This window comes from Artemia sp. Qi Xiang Cuo, chromosome 13 (genome assembly GCF_049724085.1).
Source record: "Artemia sp. Qi Xiang Cuo chromosome 13, ASM4972408v1, whole genome shotgun sequence".
In the NCBI taxonomy this organism is placed as follows: Eukaryota; Metazoa; Arthropoda; class Branchiopoda; order Anostraca; family Artemiidae; genus Artemia; species Artemia sp. Qi Xiang Cuo.
The window spans coordinates 6,775,271-6,801,129 of NC_142806.1; the positions used below are offsets into that span (position 1 = coordinate 6,775,271).

Genomic DNA, 25,859 nt, shown 5'->3' on the forward strand with positions numbered 1-25,859 from the left:
CAAGGATGACAAAGGTTTTATATCTTCAGCAGAGACCTCTTTTCTAGTAATGGACCTTAATACTTTTCCAGGCACCGGAGTGATGGCAGAAATAATCCCCATTCCATGGAAAGTACCGCGTCCGTCTATAGTACAAGTGTCATGGTCGACATTGTCAGCGACGTAGTGGAGAAAACTGTCTTCCGGAACGTCTTTAGGCCCTTGGTTTTCGCTGACTTCAGCATATTTTTCGAACCGAAGCACTTCGCTATATTACGAACAGAAACCAAGTTTGTTCAGCGTGTCGATGAGAAAACGAGAAGCAAAATGGCGGTGCCTCTGGACTGCCAGTCCTATCTGCAAAGGGGCGAGTAAGGCACGTGATTGCATCGCTTGTATTATTGCTTGTCCAATTGAGGCTTAAACAACAGTGTAGTTTTCGCTCGGCATATGTCTGGCAAGTAGCAGGCGCAGGGATTCTGAAACGAATTCTACGTTTTAATCTACTGAGTACAATTCGTCGATGCCCTGATAAAGGTCTGAGGGAGAATTCACTTGTCTATTTACATGAGCAAATAGACAAGGTCCCAGGTAGAAATATGCTGTTATTGCTGGGAGATTTTAACGCCCAGGTTGGTAGAAATAAGGATAGATGGTATCCCAGCTTAGGTAAGTTTGGTGTAGGAAAAGAAAACAGTAATGGATACAGACTTTTGCAATTTTGTAGGTATAACAATCTAGTTATAACCAATACGGTGTTTGGTCGTAAAATGGCTCATAAGCTAACATGGTATTCAGGTGATGGTAAGACAGCAAACCTTATTGATTATCTTATAGTAAACTTAAAACTGGCAGGATCAATACGAGATACTAGGGTATATAGGAGTGCTGTTATTGATGTTAAAAGTAAAGATTACCATCTGGTAGGGTCAAGGATTAATTTAAAACTCAAATTTTGGAAGGATAATTATCTCCTGGGAAGTTAGGATGCTGGTAGACTTCAGGATAAGAATTTGAGAGAGATTTCCCAGAAACAGTTGAATACTAAACTCGAGAATTTAAAATTTGACAATGTGGAAGATGCTTGGAATAATTTTAGAAAAACAATTGTGAAGTTGCTGATGGTGTATTAGAGAAGAAAGTTAGAACTGCAGCTAAGAATATTAGTGAAAAAACTTTATGTTTAATAGAAAGGAGAAAGGACTTGTACAAGAATTATCTGAGTGATGGATCACATGAAAACAAAAGAAATGAAAAGAAAGTGGAGAAAGCATTGAAATATGAACTAAGGAGGTGTGAAGTGGAGGCCATGGACAAAATTGCCAAGGATTAAGAAGATGCAGCTACACGGCATATTAGTAAAATATTGTACTGGCACGTCAACAAATTGAGAGGTATTAGTCAATCCGGACTTGTCCCAGTTAAAGATAGGAATGGGGTGGCAATTAGCGATAAGGAAAAAGCTAAAGCGAGATGGGTCGAACATTTTGAGAACTTGCTTAACAGAGATAGAGTTGCAGGAAAAGATATAGAGGAAAATAAAAAAGTTTGTGATACCTTGGATGTGAAGGAAGATTTGTTTTGTGAGGAAGAATTAGCGACAGTACTAAAATGATTAAAAAATAATAAGGCTCCAGCTGCTGATAGGGTGGTAAATGAGTTTCTTAAATAAGGTGGCTCTGAGGTTATAAATAATTTACTTAATATTATTAATATGATTTTTGAAAAAGGGGAAGTACCTAACGATTTTAGTAAAACCTTAATTAAGCCGCTTTATAAGAAATTTGATAAAAGTGAGTGTGGTAATTATCGAGGCAATAGTCTGGTCTCTGTAGGTAGCAAATTGCTTAGTAATATGATAGTTTTTAGACTGAGTGATGCCGTAGACAAATTTTTAAGAGAAGCAGTGCAGTTTTAGGAAAGGCAGAGGATATACTTACCAAATTTTCACTCTTAGATTAATAATTGACAACTGTCTGAGTTTTCAAACACTTTTGGTCCTCAGTTTCCTTGGTTAAATGGAATCGTTTCATTCTGTTGATAGTAGAGTTATAGCAAAGGGTTAATCCTTGTATGGTGTACTGGAAAGACGCATGAAAGGGACTAGTACTTTGCATGAAAATAACTGAGTTGCAGCTAAGGCAGGAAATGAGGTCAGCAGCTGGTTTTGTATTAAATCAGGAGTTCAGCAGGGTTGTGTTCTATCCCCCTTTATATGGATTATTTTGATGGAATTTGTTTTAAGGAGCATAAGAAAGGCAATGGGAGACCACGGAATCAAATAGGGAGGAAAAAGTCTCCTGGACTTGGATTATGCTGATGATTTAAGCATCATAGATGAAAGTGTGAGCAAAATGAATGAAGTTTTAGAGGTTTTGTGAGTTCAGGGTGCTAGTATTGGTTTGAAAATTAATGTTAGGAAGACTAAGTCACTAAGGCCAAGATTAAGTGAAGATGAAAAGGTGACGTTTGGTAATGAAAAGATTGATCAGGTGGGTAGCTTCACTTACCTTGATAGTATTATTAGTAAAGATGGTGGGAGGAGTGAAGATGTTAAAAATGGAATAGCCAAGGCTCAGAGTGTTTTTTCACAGTTAAAAAAAGTCTGGAATAATAGGAAGATAAGTCTGCAAACCAAGATTAGAATCTTAGAAGCTACAGTGATGACAGTGGTCAAATATGGCTCTGAAGCATGGACGCTCCGAAAAGCGGATGAAGATTTGCGAGATTTTTTCCAGAGAAATTGCTTAAGGATTGTTCTGGGTACCCGGCTGACTGACCGTATTTCAAACAATAGGCTATACGAAAAATATGGTTCAATACCGCTGTCTAGATCTATAATGAAAGAAAGGTTGAGGTGGTTAGGGCATGTTGTACGGATGAAGGATCACAGATTGCCGAAGACTGTTCTTTTCGGCCAACCATCTAGGGCTAAACGGAAAGCAGGTCATCTCCGTCTGGGGTGGGAGGACGTCATAAAGAAAGATCTAAAGGAAATGGGAACTTCGTGGGCGGGTGCAAAAAGGTAGGCTTTGAATAGATTGGGGTGGAGGAGGAGCGTGCAGAGCTGTGTTGGCCTCAGGCGGCTTGGTGCTGCGATGAGTTGTTAGTAGTAGTAGTAGATTCTCATCAGATAACCAGGTTCCCGACGACTGGCGAAGCAAAAAAGAGGGAGGTACTTCTCTGCTCCTTTAAGTTCTATATTTTCCTCTATTGCTTTTCGCAGGCTGTTCGAAGTATTTCAGGCGTCCATTGATCTGATCTTTCTGTAAAACTTCGGAAGAACAGCTACTTCCTTTATTTTGGCAATGGAGTTATTAAAATCTTATTTTTTGTAGTTTAATATAAGTTAGAGAAGGGTTACAATAAAAGTGACATCATTTTCGGTTTCTGCGAGTTGATTTATACAAGAATCGAGTCTCCGAACGTACCAAAATAACAAAATCAAAAAAGGATTTTTCACCCCTTTCACCTCCTTTAAGCAGCCCCAGAGAGTTTTCCCAGCGGGTGATTTTAGCGGATTTTGGATATGTTGTTCAGCAATTTTTTTAAACATTTTAGTGTAAAAAAAGCTTCTTAAATGTCAAAAGTGTAAATACCTAATTTTTCGCCCCCTTCCACCCCTTTAAAGCAGCCCCAGAAGGTTTTCCCTTTTGGCGATTTTAGCGGGTTTTGGATATGTTGTTCAGCAATTTTTCTGAACATTTTAGTGTAAAAAGGGCTTCCTAAAAGTCAAAGATGTAAATACCTAATTTTTCGCCCCCTTCCACCCCCTTTAAGCAGCCCCAGGTTTTCCCGGGGGGCGATTTTAGCGGATCTTGGGTATGTTGTTCAGCGATTTTTCTTGAACATTTTGGTGTTAAAAAACTTTTTGTTGCAATTTTTCCCGGTCAAACCGTACTTTACTGGCCTAAAACTCTGGTAAAAATAAAACCCCAGTCACTCGCCAAAGAGGGGTTATTCAAATACCAGGTGAAGGTAGCAATTATTATGTTGGTAGAACCGACCAAAATTTAGAAACATGGCTGCAACAAATACAAAAACGGATAAAGTTGACATAATCGAGGCTTTAAATTCTAACAGTGCTCATAATTTTTTTAAATTCTGTTTTAAGCAGCCCAATTTTTAATAACCCCGGCCATACAATACTTTTTTAAAAATCTTCCCTAATTAGCAGACTTCGGCTTAAAACAGGTTGTTCATGATGCAATAAAAATAAATTTCAATATGAATAATACTATTTTTGAAAAACAGGGATTGGGGGGTATTCACTCAATGCTTTATACAAAAAACAACAATTAAAAACGATTTGACATATTATATTACAAAACCAGTATGGTAGTCAATGCTAATGAGCCTCTTACTAGGAGACATTTGAGGTTATCTGTGAAAAACCTAACCAAAAAAAAAAAAAAAAAAAAAAAAAAAAAAAAAAAAAAAATTTCTTAACAATTTCAACTTGAACTGTATGAATTGCCTCGTTTTATGTCGTTTTATTTTATTTATTAAAACAAAAAGTTATTTTAACTGAATGTAAGGAGCGACATTAAAACTTAAAGCAAACAGATATTATTCCGTATATGAAAGGCGGTTGTCCTCTCCTCAACAGCCCCACTAGCTAGTTTTTTGTTACTTTAAAAAGTAAAGTTGTGACAAAGATTCAAAATTTAGCGTAAAGAGAAGGGGACAGCCTCTTTCATCTACGGAATAATTTCTGTTCGTTTTAAGTTTTAAAGTCGTTTCTTGCTTTCAGTTAAAAAAGCTTGTTTATATATTTTCTGATCGTTTTTCAATAATGCAAAAATGCATATAACTGTTTGATAAACTGTTTTATAAATAATTTATTTACTTTATGTTAAAATTCAATGTCATATTTCTTCACTTTTTTCTGACTAAAATCAGGGGACAACCACGTTTGAACCGATGATTTCTCGATCTGCAGGATATTTTAGTAACAAATACTATTTGTAAACAATACGCGGAAATTTCAAAACTTACAGCCCTTTCCACTATATGAGGGGGACTGTCCTCCCCTGAACACATCCGCTCTTCACACTAAAGTGTCTATACACTAAAGATTAAAAAAAAAATCTTCTTATTGTTCTAATTAAACAAATCTCGTGTTTCAGGAGTCGTTATTAAAGAATTAGGACCAAATCCAGACATTAGTATGAAGAGCAAGGTGTTGAGGTGGGGGCAACCCCCTTCACATAGGTTACGTAATAATTTCTGTTTATTTTAAGTTTTAATGTTTCTCCTTACTTTCATTTAAAAACTTGTTTTTTTAAATTAATTTTGATATTTTTTAAATAATACCGAGAAATCTGGCCCCACCTCCTCGGAAAAATGCCCCCTCCCACTGAAGGATCCTCTAGACATTTCATTCCCGGTGAAAATTACCCCGGACAATTCCCCTTCGCATCTCCACAACTAAAATTAAGTCGGCAAAGAGAAAGTAAGGTAATTAAAAAGAATTTGCCCCGAAGACTTCCTTCCCCATGGAAACCCCTCCCAAGCCGAAAGTTTACCACCCCTCCCCCAGCCGGAAAATGTATGCAAGCCTACAAATAATGAAAAAGTAAACAATGGGCAAATTATGCAACTTAAGAACCTTCCCCCAGGATCTGTGTGGAATCATGTTATCTCCAAAGGCATAATTTTTGGTTTTGGTTACTTAATAGGACACTGGAGCTTTTAATTTCTTTTCAAATGACCCCTCCCCCAATGTTCTAGGACCACTGGTTTGATATAATCACCCCTGTTGAGAACAAACAAAAAACAAATAAACACGCATCCGTGATCATTTTTCTGGTAAAAATTACTAAATTCCATATTTTTACAGATAGGAGCTTTAAACCTCTACAGTAAGGTTCTATTATACGCTGAATCTCATATGGTGGTTTTCATTAAGGTTCTTTGACTTTTAAGGGATATGTCTCCCCCATTTCTGAAAATCAGAACAATTTTCTCAGGCTCGTAGCCTTTGATGGGTATCACTGAGCTTAATAGTAACACTAAGGTGACACTAAGCTTAAAGTCTTATATATTTGGAATCATAGGCGGCGCGATAGCGCTGCCTAAATAAAGAACGATGTCGGCACAATATATTTTTTATTTTTATTTTTTCTTCTTCTTTTTCTTCTCCATACCCGGGCACTTCGTATCGAAGGAGTTGTCGTAGAAACTTCAAAAAGGGCTCATTCGATTTGAAATTGGAGTGGCTAGTGCCCTTTTTAATAGTAGAAAGTGATTGGAGGGCAACTAGCCCCCCCCCCCATGCCCATTATTCCCCCAAACACATCCAATCAAAATTTTGAGATAGCCATTTTGTTCAGCGTAGTTGATTTCCAGATAGAAAATATGTTTTTGAGGAGGAAACTCCCCCACAACCCTCGGGGCAAGGTTTTTTAGTTATGCCCTGAGGGCATATAGGAACGATGTTGACACAATGCATCATTTATTATTTTTTTCCTTTAGAGCAGGGCACTTCATATCACGGTCGTCGTAGAAACTTCAAAAGGGAGTCATTTGATTGGAAATTCAAAGGGCTAGTGCCCTTTTTAATAGTCGAAAGTGATTGGAGGGAAAATAGCCCCTCCCCCCCCCCCCCTGCACCCACCATTCTCCCAAACACATCCAATCAAAATTTTGAGATAGCTATTTTGTTCAGCGTAGTTGATTTCCAAATAGAAACTTTGTTTTTGCGGAGGACACTCCCCCACAACCCTCAGGGCAGGGGTTTTAAGTTATGCCCTGGGGTAAGTGAGGTTTTTATAGAAGGCGTTGTCATAGATACTTCAAAAAAGGCTCATTTGATTGGAAATTCAAAGGGCTAGTGCCCTTTTTAATAGTCGAAACTGATTGGAGGGCAACAAGCCCCCTCCCCATGCCCATCAATTCCCCAAACACATCTAATCAAAATTTTGAGATAGCCATTTTGTTCAGCGTAGTTGATTTCCAGATATAAAATATGTTTTTTGAGGAGGACACTCCCACACAACCCTCAGGGCAGGGTTTTAAGTTATGCCCTTGGGACATATAAGGTTTTTATAGAAGGTGTTGTCGTAGAAACTTCAAAAAAAGCTCATTCTATTGGAAATTCAAAGGACTAGTGCTCTTTTTAATGTTTGAAAGTGATTGGAGGGCAACTAGCACCCCCCCCCCACACCCATCATTCCCCCAAACACATCCAATCAAAATTTTGAGATAGTCATTTTTTTTAGCGTAGTTGATTTCCAGATAGAAAATATGTTTTGAGGAGGATACTCCCCCAGAGCCCTCAGGGCAAGGGTTTTAAGTTATGCCCTTTGGGCATATAAGGTTTTATTGACGATGTTGTTGTAGAAACTTCAAAAAAATTCATTCAACTGGAAATTCAAAGGGCTAGTTTCCTTTTTAATAGTCGAAAGTGATTGGAGGGCAACTAGCCCCCCCCCCCATCCCCATCATTCCCCCAAATAAATCCAAAAAAAATTTTGAGATAGCCATATTGTTCAGTGTAGTTGATTTACAGATACAAAATATGTTTTTGAGGAGGAAACTCCCCCATAACCCTCAGGGCAAGGGTTATAAGTTATGCCCTGGGGGCATATAAGGTTTTTTTTGAAATCTTTGTCGTAGAAACTTGAAAAAGGGGCTCATTCGACTTGAAATTTAAACGGCTAATACCCAGGCCGTATCTGGGGGGGGCATTGGTTTGAACCCCCCTCCCCCTCCCCCCCCCCCAAATATTTGTTTGACTCGTAAAAACGTAACAAAAATGGACATAAACTAATTTTGTATGCGTTTTTTGAGGTTTTTTATGTAACCCCCTTCCCCTAAAAAAAAATAGTAACCCCCCCCCCCCAAACAAAAATTCTAGGATGCGCTTCTGGCTATTACCCTATTTATAATCGAAAGTGATTGTGTTTGTTGTTGTTGTTGTTTAGACCAGGGCACTTTGTATCGAAGGAGTTGTCGTGGGAACCTCGAAAAGCACTCTTTCGATTGAAAATAGAAAGGGCTGATGCCCTTTTTAATAGTCGAAAGTGATTGGAGGGCAACTAATCCCCCTTTCACTCCCACCCTCCTACGCCCACCCTCCCATTTGCCCATTATGTTTCAAAACTAAATGTTGCCCTAATACTAAATCAAAATGCACTGTGATAATGCTAATTCCCAATAAGGCATCTCAGCAGTATCCCAAAAATGACTGAGGATAATATGTTCAAGCATTCGGGGCTACTTTTGCTCTTAAAATTTAACCAAATCAAAATAGCGTAAGTGTATCCAAGGTATCAAAGTAACTAAGCAGATTTTTTGTAAATGGTAACAAGTTTTCTATTTCAGGTCAACTAGAGGAGGTATGAAACTAAATTAAACAGTACTATTTGTGTCCTGATTTTTAAAAGGGTGTATGTTGTTAAAAATTGCTGAAAGGTTTTCTCTAGCATACAAACAGCAGGCCAAACTATAAATTCTTAAAAAACGAAAAGGTTTAACGAACTGTAAGTAAGGAGCGACCCGGCTCAATGGTAACCGAAACTCTAGAAAAGGGGTTTTTGATACCAATAGATACATTAAAAGAATCAGATTTTACTGCTGATTTCAAATATATTTTTCATCAAGTTTAGTCCTACCCATTAAAAGTTACACGCCTTAGAAAAAGTAGTAATGAGAGGCTCCATTTTGCTGGCCCCCCTGTACCAAACAGGTTTTTCCGGTAGGTAAACATTTCTACGGGACCTATAGCAAATACTTCTACGGGACATATAGCAAATACTTCTACGGGACATATAGCAAACATTTCTACGGTACAGATAGCAAATACTTCTACGGGACATATAGCAAATACCATGTTATTTGCTGGGACATATAGCAATTTCAATGTTATTCTACAGGGCATTAGACCTTTTCAAAGAGATTTACGCAATACCTGTCCTATAGGTAATACTTCTACGACGTTGATTAAGGACAAGTTTTTGAAAAGCAGACAGGTTTTTTTTGTTTAGAATTCGCAAAAAAGGGGTAATTAGTGATTGAAAAATTTTTTTAATGCTTTTACAATCGGAATTGTTTGATTAACCTTTGCAAAAAAAAGGGGTAATGGGATTTTGCGAATTGGAGGAGATGCTGTGATTATGTACTGTATAATACACAAGTGATGTTTTGTAGCGTATTGTCAATTTAACGAGAAATAACTGAATGCAAAAAAGGGGTAATTAGTGATTGGAAAATTTTTTAATGCTTTTACAATCGGAATTGTTTGATTAACCTTTGCAAAAAAGGGGTAATGGGATTTTGCGAATTGGAGGAGATGCCGTGATTATGTACAGTATAATACACAATTGATGTTTTGGAGCGTATTGTCAATTTAACGAGAAATGACTGAAAAGTGTTTTGAGGGAGATGGGTTGCATGAAAGGTTGAGTTGCATGAGAGTTCAGTTAAAGAGGAAGTTACACGGAGGTTTAGTTAAATGGGGTCGAGTTGCATGAGGGTTCAGTAGCACGAGGGTTCAGTTGCATGGGGGTTCAGTTGTACAGGGTTTCGGTTGTACAGGGTTTCGGTTATGCAGGGGTTCAGTTGCATGGAGGGTTCAGTTGAACGAGGGGGGATTTGCGATTTGGAGGAGATGGGGTGATAGTGTACTGTATAATACACAAGTGATGTTTTGGAGAGTATTGTCAATTTAAAATAGTTTAGAAATAAAAAAATAACAAGAAATCCTTGAAAAGGGTTTTGAGGGAGATGGACTGCATGGAGGGTTGAGATGCACGAGAGTTCAGTAAAGGGGGGTGGGGTAAAGTTACATGGAGGTTAAGTTAAATGGGGATCGAGTTGCATGAGGGTTCAGTAGCACGAGGGTTCAGTTGCATAGGGGTTCAGTTGTACAGGGTTTCGGTTATACAGGGGTTCAGTTACATGGAGGGTTCAGTTGAACGGGGGGGATTTGTGATTTGGAGGAGATGGGGTGATAGTGCACTGTATACTACACAAGTGATATTTTGGAGAGTATTGTCAATTTAAAATAGTTTAGAAATAAAAAAAAATCTCTAATTTGATTCGATAGCACAAGAGATAGAGAAGGGCTGGGTAGTAGATTAAGAACCGAGAGGAGAATGATTGCCCTTTAGTAGCTTTTGGCGTTTAAAAAGGACACAAAAAATTTCAAGTTTCAGTCAAATGATCCCCACACAAATGTCTTAAAAATCCTCCGGTTCCATTTGAAGCGGGTGGGAAAAAACTTTTTGCAATTTTCAGGCCCTTCTTAGAGCAGCATTTTGAGGGGAAACGATTTTTTTCTTCTTTATCTCCCTAGCCCAAAGTTTCATATAAGTTTCAGGCCAACTGGAAAAATCTGACACTTTTTGGAGCTCCCTTTGTTAGAGGAGGGATCAATTTCAAAATGACCAATCCTTTGAATGATTTTTTCTGCATTAGTTCCCTTGCCCAAGTGACTTAAGGCTGTATAAGCTTCAAATTGATCAAGAAAAAAGTTTTTCTGGCTCATTTCAAAAAGGAACTAGAGCTTTCAATTTCCGAACGAGGAAGCATCCCCAAAGTTTCTATGACCACGAGGGGGGTTGAGGAGGGGACAGACTCCTCCTGTACGGAATACGCTCTGCTCTTTTTAGAGTTTATTGCTACTTTTTATTTTCAAAATAAAGGCCTAGACTAGAAATATTGCCGGAAAAAGCTTCCTTAATCATTAAATATTAAACGATCCATGTATTTCAATTTTAGTAAATATTTAAAAAAAGAGAGGCATGTTCACTTTGATTTTTGGCTCGTTGTATATGAAAAATTAAAATAGAATTTGCATATTAGTTTCGGCAGATATGAAAGGTTGCCTCCCTCCTCAATATCTTGCTCTTTACACTAAAGTTCGAATTTCGTTCAAATCCCAAAGGTTGGTTAAGATATCTCTTTTGAAAATGCTAAAAAAAAATCGTTTACTCTTAAATTCAAATTTCAGGGGGGGGGGACTTAGCCCTCCTCCCCTCCAACAATACAAAATCTTAAAATATAATGATTATACTCGATAAAAAACGCTAAGTATGCTTTTTCTATTATGTAAAACAAAAACCCACCCCTCTCAATCGTCATGTTACGGTCATAATTCTTTAGTTTTAGTTATTTTCGTTCAATTTGTGACTTTTCACGTAATCCTCTTAACAATATAGCAATTTCCAAAGCTTAGCAGGTTCATTGTCATGAATTGAAAACCTGTTTCTGCAATCTTTGTCCTTCATCAAAGTGAAATTTTGAAATACGTATTTATTTTAAAAGCTTTTTTTAAATATTTGTAAAGTTCTACAAACATTGGAATAAACTTTAGAGAGCAATTTATTCTCTTTAGCCCTGTTTAAAGTTTTATGTTGTTTTTAAAAGGGAATTTCACCTGTTTTTATCATATTTGCATATTTTTGTTGGGGAAACACACTGAAAAGCCATATTAAGAGCTATATTTGTGAGTTTTTTCACTGACAATTCCATCTTTTTAACCAAGCCTTGAAATTCCTAAGTGCATTTATACTGCGAAATGTCCCGAAGCTAACACAGCAAATGATAGAACCCCTACTATATTTGTGTTCCGATGTCGCGGCTATACTTACAAACAGTTTCTCAACATTTATGGTGACAATCCACGCATGAACGACTTTCTAGTGCTAAATGATGAATGAGGCGCTGATTCCCCTATCCCTCCCTTCACCTTTGGTAGATTATTTGATTTTATTATTGCTCAATTTTTGTTTAATGGAATTCTTTACCTTTCTTTGAAAAACTTATTTTGTAGAAAAAGTCAATATAAAAGGGTTATTCAAATTCTTCCTTGAGTAGCTACCACTGTGAGGGATCTAAGCCCTTTTTGGCCCTTGATGCAATAGGCAATGGGATATTATATTGAACATAGCTATAAATTTAATAACATAAAATATTTGATTCAAGATGTGAAATGCATTAAGAATATTGATAGAATGGATATTCAAACTGTTTAAAGTTCCAAATTGAAACTACATTATATACTAAGGAAACTGAATATATTAACATATAAAACAAGAATTTTTATTCTTATCAGATTCAAAACGCTTAATATCTCAAGTTTATGCGAATCAAATTTCACCTTAAAACTATTTGATCAACGTCAAAATCCAAACAGAGATCATTGAAATGTTGATCTTTTCTCATCGTTGCCAAAAGTATTGCATTCAAAATTCTTTACAGTCTCATGAAATGTAATTAAACAAATATAAAAGATTTTTCCACAAAAGTAAAGAGCAAGTTCAAAACTTAAAACAAATTGAAATTACTCTGTATTTAAGGGAGACACGTATATAAGGGGAAAGTTTTTTTAGTGCTTTGAAAAATCTTTTTTTTTCCAATTGCAAAATCTGTTTGAAAATTTGGACAAAAAAGCCATACTTCACAGTAAAGAGTAAGGAGCTAAGGAGGAAACAGCTTCTTTCATTTAAAGAATAATCTGTTCAAATAGGTTTCAAAACTGTTCTTACTTTTGGTTCAAAAGCTCTTTTTTTTATTAAATTTCTGATTGTTTTCCAAATCATACCCAGGCCTAACTAAGATATTATTTGAAGTATCGGTTCCTTAAATCCTTGGTTAATTGCTTTTTAAAATGTTTAAATCAATAATTGCACGTTGATTAATACGTCCTACGTTTAAATTTGCAATTTCAATTTTGGATAAAATTTGAATATACGTAAAAAATCCGCGATGAATAGTAACTTTGGAATTCTTTGGAATAACTTTCAAAATTCTAAGTTTGGAATAACTTTGGAAAAAAATGGAATTCTAACTTTGGGATAACTTGTTAATATTCTTACTAAAGAATTTCGGTTGGATGAAAAGGAGTAGTAATGTTTTTATGGATGGAAGTTCTGTGATTTTACTCAGACCAGATTGCATCAAACCGAATGTTTAAGACCACTGGGAGGGAGTTCATGCAAGCGTAAACTGAAAGCTCTTTTTTAAGTTAGCATGCTGATTGGGTCATGCGGAAAGTTTAGCTTTCCCTTGTTTATGGACATCGAGCTAGTAATTTACACCAAGGAGAATGTATTTGCAATGAATTTGAAATTCTGAGAAGTTAATTGGTTTAAAATTACCATTTAATAAATTTTCGGCTTCCCAATTATACAAGAAGTAATGTCACGTATGGTTATCTTTAAGTACAGCTCAACTATAATGAGGGGGGAGTCATTGCTTAGGTAGGGGGATAGTGTATATTCCTAAAATAGTATGTGTTAATGGACAAACTGCTTACTCTTCATGCGGTTTCAGATAATTGTTGAAAGAGGTAGGGGTAGGAATTAATGAAAGTGGGTCTCTACACAGCTAAAGGATGAAACATTAAGATCTACCAATACAGAGGAAGAAAAGGCAGGTCCGGTCAACAACAGTACAACCAGGAAATTTATGCGGAGCGGTAAATGCTGCCAGGAACTTAGTTTTCAGCAATTTATAAAGTCAATATTTTCTTTTTCCTATGAAGTATTTCAATGAATTTAAAACATGTATGTAATGTATTTATCGGTAAGAAAATTCTATTGTAGAGATTGTGACGGTTTCAGTTATGTAGAAAATCAAGTGGGACCCCCGCCACCAAGGTTAGGTTACCTAACATTTCTAGGTGCCCCCCACCGCCAACCCAGGGGCCACGGGGACCGAAAGCCTGACACGGGTGGGACCCTCACCACCAAGGTCAGGTTATTTTAGATTAGGTTAGGTTACCTAACATTTCTAGGTTAACTTACATCAGGTTAAGTGGCGCGCCACTTAACTTGACCTAATCTAGACCTAATATAACCTAATCTGACTAGCCTAACCTAACCTAATCTAACCTGACCTTGGTGGCGAGGGTCCCACCCGTGTCAGGCTTTCGATCCCCGTGGCCCCGGGGTTGGTGGGGGGGGCACCTAGAAATTTTAGGTAACCTAACCTTGGTGGCGGAGGTCCTACTTGTGGTAGGCTTTTGGTCCCCGTGGCCCCCGGGGGTGATCTTCTATGAAAAACTTGGAACAGAACTTTAAATTTCTTCATCTCTTTGAGAAAAAAATCTGAACTGAAGTGGAATATTTATATTATTTTGGGAAAATAGAATTGATCCATAACTTATTTCATTTTCATTGAGAAAATTCAGAATCGAAGTTGAACTTTTCTTCTTCCGGGAAAATATTTGGAACAGAACTTAAAATTTTTTCATCTCTTTGAGAAAGGTCGGAATTGAATTTAAGAAAGTTTAGACTTAAAGTAAACTTTTTATCTTCATGGAAAATAATCACAATCATAGTATAACTTTTCCTATCTTCTACGGAAAAATTTAGAAGTGAACTTTATATTTTTTATGTCTTGGTGAACTTGAAACTGAAGTGGAAGATTCTTATTTTCTCTAGAGAAATTAGAATTGAATTGTGTTCTTTGGTAAAATTCAAAAGAGAACTTGAACTTTTCTATCTTCTGTGAAAAATTTGGAACAGTATTTTAATTTTTTTCATCCCTTTGAGAAAAGTCGGAACTGAATTTAAGAAAATTTAGAAATAAAGTGAAACTTTTTATCTTCATGGAAAATAATCACAAATCATAGTATAACTTTTCCTATCTTCTACGGAAAAATTTGAACTAAACTTTAAATTTTTCATGTCTTGGTGAACTTAAAACTGAAGTGGAAGCTTTTTATTTTCTCTGGAAAAATTAGAATTGAATTGTGTTCTTTGGTAAAATTCAAAAGAGAACTTGAACTTTTCTATCTTCTATGAAAAATTTGGAACAGTAATTTAATTTTTTTCATCCCTTTGAGAAAAGTCGGAACTGAATTTAAGAAAATTTAGAAATAAAGTGAAACTTTTTATCTTCATGGAAAATAATCACAAATCATAGTAGAACTTTTCCTATCTTCTACAGAAAAATTTGAACTAAACTTTAACTTTTTCATGTCTTGGTGAACTTAAAACTGAAGTGGAAGCTTTTTATTTTCTCTGGAGAAATTAGAATTGAATTGTGTTCTTTGGTAAAATTCAAAAGAAAACTTGAACTTTTCTATCTTCTATGAAAAATTTGGAACAGTATTTTAAATTTTTTCATCTCTTTGAGAAAAGTCGGAACTGAATTTAAGAAAATTTAGAAATAAAGTGAAACTTTTTATCTTAATGGAAAATAATCACAAATCATAGTATAACTTTTCCTATCTTCTACGAAAAAATTTGAACTAAACTTTAAATTTCTTATGTTTTGGTGAACTTCACATTGTTGATGCATGTTTATTTGTTTTGATTTTACTCAGACGTGATTGCATCAAACTGAAGGTCCAAGACAATTGGGAGGGAGCTCATTCAAACGTAAATATAAAGTTCTTTTTCAAGTGACCATGCAGGTTCGACCAGGAGAAAGTCTTGTTTTCTGTTGTTTTAGGGCACCAAACTACCAATTTACCCCAAAGAGAACGAATTTGTAATGAATTTAAAATTTTCAGAAACTAATTGACTTAAAAGTATCAATAACTACATTTTAGGCTTCCCAATTGCAAAAGAAGTAATGTCACGTTTGGTGATCTGTAATTACATATCAACTATAATGAGGGGGGAGTCATTGTTTAGGTAGGGGGATAGTGTAGATTCCTAAAATAGTACGTTTTAATGGACAAACTGCTTACTCTTCATGAGGTTTCAGATAATTGTTGAAAGAGGTAGGGGGGGGGGTAGGAATTAATTAAATTGTTTCTCTACACAGCTAAAATATTACACACCCATATCTACCAGTACAGAGGTGGAAAAGGCAAGTCAGGTCATCATCAGCCCAACCAGGAAATTTATTTGGAGTGGTAAATACTGCTAGGAACTTAGTTTTCAGCAATTTATAACGGCAATATTTTTCTTTTTCTATGAATTATTTCAATGTATTTAAACACACGTATGTAATGTATTTATCGGTAAGAAAATTCTATTGTAGAGATTCTGAGGGTTTCAGTTATGTAGAAGATCAAAAGTCTCACAGAATTTCCATCCATACAAACATTACTACTCCTTTTCATCCAACCGAAATTCTTTAGTAAGAATATTAACAAGTTATCCCAAAGTTAAAATTCCATTTTTCTCCAAAGTTATTACAAACTTAGAATTTTGAAAATTATTCCAAAGAATTCCAAAGTCACTATTCATCACGAATTTTTTACGTATATTCAAATTTTATCCAAAATTGAAATTGAAAATTTAAACATAGGACGCATTAATCAACGTGAAATTATTGATTTAAACATTTTAAAAATTAATTAATCAAGGATTTAAGGAACCGATACTTCAAATAATATCTTAGTCCGGCCTGGGTATGATTTGGAAAACAATCAGAAATTGAATAAAAAAAAGAGTTTTTGAACCAAAAGTAAGAACAGTTTTGAAACCTATTTGAACAGATTATTCTTTAAATGAAAGAAGCTGTTTCCTCCTTAGCTCCTTACTCTTTACTGTGAAGTATGGCTTTTTTGTCAAAATTTTCAAACAGATTTTGCAATTGGAAAAAGAAAGATTTTTCAAAGCACTAAAAAAACTTTCCCCTTATATGCGTGTCCCCCTTAAATACAGAGTAATTTCAATTTGTTTTAAGTTTTAAACTTGCTCCTTACTTTTGTGGAAAAATCTTTTATATTTGTTTAATTACATTTCATGAGACTGTAAAGAATTTTGACTGCAATACTTTTGGCAACGCTGAGAAAAGATCAACATTTCAATGATCTCTGTTTGAATTTTGATGTTGATCAAATAGTTTTAAGGTGAAATTTGATTACTTTTGTGGAAAAATCTTTTATATTTGTTTAATTTCATTTCATGAGACTGTAAAGAATTTTGAATGCAATACTTTTGGCAACGCTGAAAAAAGATCAACATTTCAATGATCTCTGTTTGGATTTTGATGTTGATCAAATAGTTTTAAGGTGAAATTTGATTCGGATATGCTTGAGATATTAAGCGTTTCGAATCTGATAAGAATAAAAATTCTTGTTTTAGATGTTAATATATTCAGTTTCTTTAGTATATAATGTAGTTTCAATTTGGAACTTTAAACAGTTTGAATATCCATTCTATCAATATTCTTAATGCATTTCAAATCTTGAATCAAATAATTTATGTTATTAAATTTATAGCTATGTTCACTATAATATCCCATTGCCTATTGCAACAAGGACTAAAAAGGGCTTAGATCCCTCACAGTGGTAGCTAGTCAAGGAAGAATTTGAATAACACTTTTATGTTGACTTTTTCTACAAAATAAGTTTTTCAAAGAAAGGTAAAGAATTCCATTAAACAAAAATTGAGCAATAATAAAATCAAATAATCTACCAAAGGTGAAGGGAGGGATAGGGGAATCAGCGCCTCATTCATCATTTAGCACTAGCAAGTCGTTCATGCGTGGATTGTCACCATAAATGTTGAGAAACTGCTTGTAAGTATAGCCGCGACATCTGAACACAAATATAGTAGGGGTTCTATCATTTGCTGTGTTAGCTTCGGGACATTTCGCAGTATAAATGCACTTAGGAATGTCAAGGCTTGGTTAAAAAGATGGAATTGTCAGTGAAAAAACTCACAAATATAGCTCTTAATATGGCTTTTCAGTGTGTTTCCCCAACAAAAATATGCAAATATGATAAAAACAGGCAAAATTCCCTTTTAAAAACAACAAAAAACTTTAAACAGGGCTAAAGAGAATAAATTGCTCTCTAAAGTTTATTCCGATGTTTGTAGCACTTTACAAATATTTAAAAAAGCTTTTAAAATAAATACTTATTTCAAAATTTCACTTTGATGAAGGACAAAGATTGCAGAAACTGGTTTTCAATTCATGACAATGAACCCGCTAAGCTTTGGAAATTGTTACATTGTTAAGAGGATTACGTGAAAGGTCACAAATTGAACGAAAAATAACTAAAACAAAAGAATTATGATCGTAACATGACGATTGAGAGGGGTGGGTTTTTGTTTTACATAATAGAAAAAAGCATACTTATTGTTTTCTATCGAATATAATCATTATATTTTAAGATTTTGTATTGTTTGAGGGGAGGGGGCTAAGTCCCCCCTGAAATTTGAATTTACGAGTAAACGATTTTTTTTTGCATTTTAAAAAGAGATATCTTAACCAACCTTTGGGATTTGAACGAAATTCGAGCTTTAGTGTAAAGAGCAAGATATTGAGGAGGGAGGCGACCTTTCATATCTGCCGAAACTAATATGCAAATTCTATTTTAATTTTTCATATACAATGAGCCAAAAATCAAAGTGAACATGCCTCTCTTTTTTTAAATATTTACTAAAATTGAAATGCATGAATCGTTTAATATTTAATGATGAAGGAAGCTTTTTCCGGCAATATTTCTAGTCTAGGCCTTTATTTTGAAAATAAAAAGTTGCAATAAACTCTAAAAAGAGCAGAGCGTATTCCGTACAGGAGGAGTCTGTTCCCTCCTCAACCCCCCTCGTGGTCATAGAAACTTTGGGGATGCTTCCTCGTTCGGAAATTGAAAGCTCTAGTTCCTTTTTGAAATGAGCCAGAAAGACTTTTTTCTTGATCAATTTGAAGTTTATACAGCCTTAAGTCCCTTGGGCAAGGGAACTAATGCAGAAAAAATCATTCAAAGGATTGGTCCTTTTGAAATTGATCCCTCCTCTAACAAAGGGAGCTCCAAAAAGTGCCAAATTTTTGCAGTTGGCCTGAAACTTATATGAAACTCTGGGCTAAAGAGATGCAGAAGAAAAAAAAATCGTTTCCCCTCAAAATGCTGCTCTAAGAAGGGCCTGAAAATTGCAAAAAGTTTTTTCCCACCCGATTCAAATGGAACCGGAGGATTTTTAGAAATTTGTGTGGGGATCATTTGACTGAAAATTAAAATTTTTTGTGTCCTTTTTAAACGCCAAAAGTTACTAAAGGGCAATCAGCCTCCTCTCGGTTCCTAATCTACTATCCGGCCCTTCTCTATCTCTTGTGCTATCGAATCAAATTAGAGATTTTTTTTATTTCTAAACTATTTTAAATTGACAATACTCTCCAAAATATCACTTGTGTATTATACAGTACACTATCACCCCATCTCCTCCAAATCGCAAATCCCCCCCCCCTTCAACTGAACCCTCCATGTAACTGAATCCCTGTATAACCGAAACCCTTTACAACTGAACCCCCATGCAACTGAACCCTCGTTCTACTGAACCCTCATGCAACTCGATCCCCATTTAACTAAACCTCCATGTAACTGTACCCCCCCCCCTTTAACTGAACTCTCGTGCATCTCAACCCTCCATGCAGTCCATCTCCCTCAAAACACTTTTCAAGCATTTCTTGTTATTTTTTTTTATTTCTAAACTATTTTAAATTAACAATACTCTCCAAAACATCACTTGTGTATTATACAGTACACTATCCCCCCATCGCCTCCCAATCGCAAATCCCCCCTCGTTCAACTGAACCCTCCATGTAAATGAACCCCTGTATAACCGAAACCCTGTACAACTGAACCCCCGTGCTACTGAACCCTCGTGCTACTGAACCCTCATGCAACTCGACCCCATTTAACTAAACCTCAGTGTAACTATACCCCCTTTAACTGAACTCTCATGCAACTCAACCCTCCATGCAACCCATCTCCCTCAAAACACTTTTCAGTCATTTCTCGTTAAATTGACAATATGCTCCAATACATCACCTGTGTATTATACTGTACATAATCACGGCATCTCCTCCAGTTCGCAAAATCCCATTACCTCTTTTTTTGCAAAGGTTAATCAAACAATTCCGATTGTAAAAGCATTAAAATATTTTTCAATCACTAATTACCCCTTTTTTGCATTCAGTCTTTTCTCGTTAAATTGACAATACGCTCCAAAACATCACTTGTGTATTATACAGTACATAATCACGGCATCTCCTCCAATTCACAAAATCCCATTACCCCTTTTTTTTGCAAAGGTTAATCAAACAATTACGATTGTAAAAGCATTGAAAAATTTTCCAATCACTAATTACCCCTTTTTTGCAAATGCTAAACAAAAAAAAACCTGTCTGCTTTTCAAAAACTTGTCCTTAATCAACGTCGTAGAAGTATTACCTATAGGACCAGTATTGCGTAAATCTCTTTGAAAAGGTCTAATGCCCTGTAGAATAACATTGAAATTGCTATATGTCCCAGCAAATAACATGGTATTTGCTATATGTCCCGTAGAAGTATTTGCTATATGTCTCGTAGAAATGTTTTCTATATGTCCCGTAGAAGTATTTGCTATATGTCCCGTAGAAGTATTTGCTAAATGTCCCGTAGAAGTATTTGCTATATATCCCGTAGAAGTATTTGCTATATGTCCCGTAGAAGTATATGCTATATGTCCCGTAGAAATGTTTGCTATATGTCCTGAGAAGTATTTGCTATATGTCCCGTAGAAATGTTTACCTACCAGAAAAACCTGTTTGGTACAGGGGGGCCAACAAAATGGAACCTCTCATTACTACTTGAAAATTTGGCTGATTTTCAAAAAAGGGGGAAAAGACACCTTACAAATTATAGAACCTTAATGATAATCGCACCATCATATTCAGCGTATCAGAGAACCATACTGTAGAGGTTTCAAGCTCCTATCTACAAAAATGTGGGATTTTGCATTTTTTGCCAGAAAAAAGAACACAGATGCGTGATTATTTGTTTTTTTTGTTGTTTTTTTTTTTCCCAGGGGTGATCGTATCGACCCAGTGGTCCTAGAATATCGTGGGAGGGCTCATTGGAACGGAAATTAAAAGTTCTAGTACCTTTTCTAAGTGACAAAAAAATGGAGGGCAACTAGGCCCTCTCCCACGCTCATCTTTTTCCCAAAGTCACCCCATCAAAATTTTGAGATAGCCATTTTGTTCAGCATAGTCGAAAATATGATAATTATGTCTTTTAGGATGACTTAATCCCCCGAAATCCCCGGGGGAGGGCTAAAAGTTATGAACTTTACCCAATGTTAACATATAGTATTGGTTATTGGAAACTATACAGAAGTTTTCAGGAGGATTTTTTTCTGGTAGTGGGGGGGGGGGTCGGGGTTACATTGGAGGATCTGTCCATGAAGGAAGTTTTCATGGGGGAAGGGAAGTTGTATAAGTTGTATAAGTGTATAAGTTGTAACAGTTGTATAAGAGGTGTAAGTGGTGTACAGTTGTATATCAGTTATTGGGGAGGAGGGTCAGTGGATTTTTGTTTGAAGTGGATTTCAGTGTAAGTTTGATAAAAATTTATTTTGGAAATTTTCAAAGCACGCTAATTTTCATAAGTAGTTAATTCTTTTAAATCCATTCCATTCAAATTGACAGCAATACATAAAAGACAGCTAAACGAAACTTTCCAAACATTGAATTAGAAATTCATTTATCTAGCCTTGGTGAAAGGAAATAGGATTGAGAGTCTGAGTTTTTGTAATTTGAATCTGTCCACATTTTAAGTTTGATTTCTTAGTTCCTTGGAATTTACCCCTGTAGGAGTCGATCATTTAAGCTTATTTGAGCTCATTTAGGTGTATTAGCTTACTGAGTTCATTTAAGCATGAACATCATTCTTTAATTTTTGTAAAAAATAAGCTTGCTTTTTAACATTTTGGCACACAACTCTTATTTAGCCATATCCTTACTAAAATAAGTAGAGATTGTGGTATATATCTAGTACGTTGGAAAAGAAATCAAATTATAATTTTTTTCTTTTTAAATAATTTTTTTCTTAAAATATCTTCTTCCTTATGTTATACCCGACTCTTTTGAAGGCAAAGCTATATATGGCAAAGAGAGCAACGGAAGATGATCATTCCCTCATCTGTTTAATCGAATTAACTTTTTGCTCCAGGAGAAGAAAATTCATCTGGGAGGAGAACACGGAGACGACCAAGACCTCATCGTTACATTACTCCAGGAGGAGCAAGTCCATTTGTTCGATCAAATAGTACTGTGATGTCACCGGTGAAAAATAGAACGAATTCAACTGTCCCTGCAATGAAATTACCAGGGGCCCCCAGCACAGTAATAAAAAAAAAAACTAGCGAAGCCTCACCAGCAAAACCCCTTGTTAATTCGAATAAAAAACAGGAGATTGCTGAAGACGATACGGAGCGTTTTGGGTACAAAAAAACAAAAAGTTCTTAATTTATGTTGAAGCAAGGGAATTGCATGTTTGATTGTAACACACTCACTTATTGATAATTTATCCACAATTTATTTGAAATAAATTCAGCATACTCATTCAATTTTGAAGTTGTATTTCTGAATAAAATAGGAATAAAAAGGCAAGGACCATTTTTTACAGAAACAAGGGAAACGGTTCGACTTCGTAATAGCGTTAGATGGAAACAGCTTCTAAGATGAATTATTGATAGCATTCTTTGGTGAATTATCGTGTGTTCATTTGCTTATTCCAGGGCATAATCCCAAATTAGTTAAATTCAATGGTCAAAGCTGTATCTAGGAAGGGGGGGGGGTGTTAACACCCTCTCCCAAAAATGTATGTCCAATTCGTAAAAATGTACCAAAAATGCATATAAACAATTTTTTTAGTGCGTTTTTAGAAAACCATTTTCAATCCCCCCCCCCCAAAAAAAATGCACCCCGAACAAAACTCCTGAATACGCCCTTGGCAATGGAGGTCCTTTCAAGCTAATTGCTGAATTGGAATGACTGGATCCGATAAGAACCGGAATCGTTTTTTCAATCCATTTTCATAACTAGTCCAATACGGAAATACCTGCTTTTTATTTTCTAAATAATTTCTTTTAAACAAAGTTTAAATATTTCAACTCTAAATGCTTTTATTTAAATGGATTTATATTTAATTTCATTAATTTAATTGTTTATATTTAATTTATATTTAAAATATAAGTAGATATGTTATTTAAATAGCAATAATATATTCATTTCCTCAGATAATTGAAATTATTTTTGAGTGCAACAAATATAATTAGCAAGCAATTCCAAATTTTGTATTCACTGATTTTATTTCAAAGCATTTGAAGTAAAAATGCTGTTGTTTGATACACAGCAAACAAAATCTTTTTCTTAAATGAAAGCAAAGAGCGACAAAACGACTTCAAATGAACAGAAATTATTGGGTATATGAGAGGGCTGTCCCCTTTTTAACCCCCTGCTTTTCATGCTACAGTTTGGCTTTGTTTCCCAATTTTTCAGGATTGACTGCTCAAATACAAAAGCCTTAAAAATAGACTAAGAAGTATTTTTGGGAAGTGGAACTTGCCCCCCCCCCCGAAAATACCCCCCGTAAAATTGCCCCCATGGAACCTCTCCCCTGGAAAAGACCACCACGAAAGATTCCCCCGTGGAAAGTACCTCCTGAGAAATAGCCCCCTGAATATTCCCCACGCAGAAAATTTCCCCGCAGAAAAATCCCCCAGATTCCCCCCACCCATGGAAAATACAATAACAAGGTATAAAAAGGTTTTAGGACAAGGGCTGCTTGAACTCACTATGAACTAGAACTTGCAATTTCTTATCGAATTAATATCTTCCGAGGTTTCTACGACCATGAGGAGGAGGTGGAAGAGGCAGCCCCCCTCCTATAGAGACTTTTTTAGTGTGAATCAGAACGCGTTAAAACGAAAGTTTAGAACAAAGAATTGATCGGTTAGCAGACGCGCGAAAGCGAGTATCTGAACGAGTCACAAATGAAAGTAAAGAACAAAACATTGTGGTTGTTAGAAGACAAGCGACAGCAAGAATGACAACAAATCAAAAATGAAAGTGAAGTAGAAATAAATATTACGTTAGAAGAAAAACGCCGTCGCAATCTTCGACATAAAAAAAACTGTGGCGCAACACTCAGTAGAAGCTTATACAGAGGCAGTAAACTCCGAGAGAGTTAACTAAAAGCTATTTCAGGGACCTTTCAGGATTGCATATATTCATTGTAGAGTCCTCCTTTTCTCGAGCAAAGAGTGGCCAGAAATGGGATTCATTTAGAGGCTGCTGCTTGCTTGGTCCAATTGCATTGCCACCTTCACATTTTCCAAATCGTTTGCTTTGGCCTTTTATAGAACGTCATTTGCTCTCCAACATGTTAGCCCACGACTCTTACTTAGTTTACTGAAATAAGTACTAAATCTGGAATACATTCAATATGTTAAAAGAGAAATCAACTTGTAATAATTCTCTTTTTGAATATTTTTTATTTTTGATAGGATATCTAGTTCCTTATGTTAATCCAAATTTTTTTGAAGGTAAAGCTAGAAATGGAGAAGGGAGGAATGAAAGACAATCAGGCCCTCATCGGTTTAATCGAAATGACACCACTTCAGGAGAAGAAAATTTATCTTTCAGGAGAATACGGAGGACTCCCGGAGCATCGAATAGCACCGTTTGTTTGGGTACTTTGTGCACTCAGTGTTTTTCGTACAGAAGAAACTAAAAATTCTTAACATGTGTTGAAGGAAAGCTATTGCAGGTTTAGTTGTAACATTCACTTATTGGAGATACATCCGCAACTTAGTTGAAATAAATTTATCATATTCATTTACTTTTAAAGTCGTATTTTGGAATAAAATAAGAATTGTAAGGTAAGGACTATTTTGTATAGCAACAAGGAAAACGGTTCTACTTCTGAATAGCTTTAGAAGTGAACAGTTACTAAAGATGATTGATCGATAACTTTCTTTGGCAAACTATTGTGTGTTGGTTTGTTTACTAGGTAGTTCAACACAGTATTTTTTGCAAAATAGTAAAATAAAATGTATTTTTTTTTGCAAAATTTAAATATGGGTGGTCGTATAAAATTCAAAAGGGGCTCATTGGACTGGCAGTCCAAATTTCTAGTGTCTTTTTTAAGAATCAAAGTGACTAAAGGGCAGCTACCCCCTCCCCTCCCCTTTGTTCAGTTTTAGACCAGGGCACTTTGTATAGAAAGAGTTGTGGTAAGAACTTCGAAAAGGGCTCATTCGATTGGAAATTGAAGTGGCCAGTGCCCTTTTTAATATTCGAAAGTGATTGGAGGGTAACTAACCCCCCTCTCACGCCCACCATTCCTCTAAACACATCCAATCATGTTTTTAGATAGCCGTTTTGTTCAACGTAGTAGAAAGTTCTGGAAATTAGGTATTTGAGAATGACACCCCCCGCAGCCCTCAGAGCAAGGGTTGTAAGTTATGTCCTGGGGGCAGATAAGATTTTTATTGAAAGTGTTGTCGTAGAAACTTCAAAAAGGCTCATTTGATTGGAAATTGAAAGGGCTAGTGCCATTTTTAATAGTTGAAAACGATTGGAGAGTGACTACTGCCCCTATCACCCCCACCATTTCCCCAAACACATCCAATCAAAATTTTGAGATAGCCTTTTTGTTTAATGTAGTTGAAAATTCTAGAAATTAGATCTTAGAGGATGACAACCACCCTAACAGCCCTTAGGGTAAGGGTTTTAATTTATTGCAACCTTAGGGTTGGGTGTCGGTTCACATCTTGTAGATTAAACTCCAAAAGGTTAGTTTTTTGTTTTGTTTTTTTTTCTTTTTTGTTTAGCTGTGAGGACGACTTGGCGGAGGTCCTTGTCGAAATATTTGCTTGTTTTTCGTCTTCATGTTTTTGCCACTGGCTGACAAAATACTCGTTTTCTAGCCCTTTTTTGGTTTTATTTTTTGTTTATTATTTCCTTTCCTCTCTCAACTTCATATGTAGCAATTTATGCCCTGGGAGCATATATGGTGTTTATAGAAAGCGTTGTCGTTTCAAAAAGGGCGCATTCGATTGAAAATCTAAAGGGATAGGGCGCTTTTTAGTAGACGAAAGTGATTGGAAAGCTTGACATTTTTGTAGTAAAGATCGATGTTGGTAGAATTTATTATTTTTTGTTGTTGTTGTTGTTTATATCAGGGCACTTCG

The 25,859-nt window shown here is 35.8% G+C and overlaps 1 protein-coding gene across 2 annotated transcripts in view; it reads left to right on the top strand.

Annotated features, from left to right (window-relative positions):
* The window catches only part of LOC148944885 (uncharacterized), a 78,920-nt gene extending 54,424 nt beyond the window's left edge, over window positions 1-24,496 (top strand). Inside the window, exon 3 of one of the 2 annotated variants that reach the window (XM_089099184.1) lies at window positions 24,210-24,496. In XM_089099184.1, the coding sequence (XP_088955310.1) occupies window positions 24,210-24,397 (188 nt within the window). In that variant the 3' untranslated portion in view covers window positions 24,398-24,496. Of the gene's footprint in view, window positions 1-21,832; window positions 22,230-24,209 lie in introns of those variants that run through there. The other variant, XM_089099183.1, reaches the window with a different exon arrangement.
* Window positions 24,497-25,859: the final 1,363 nt, after the last annotated feature.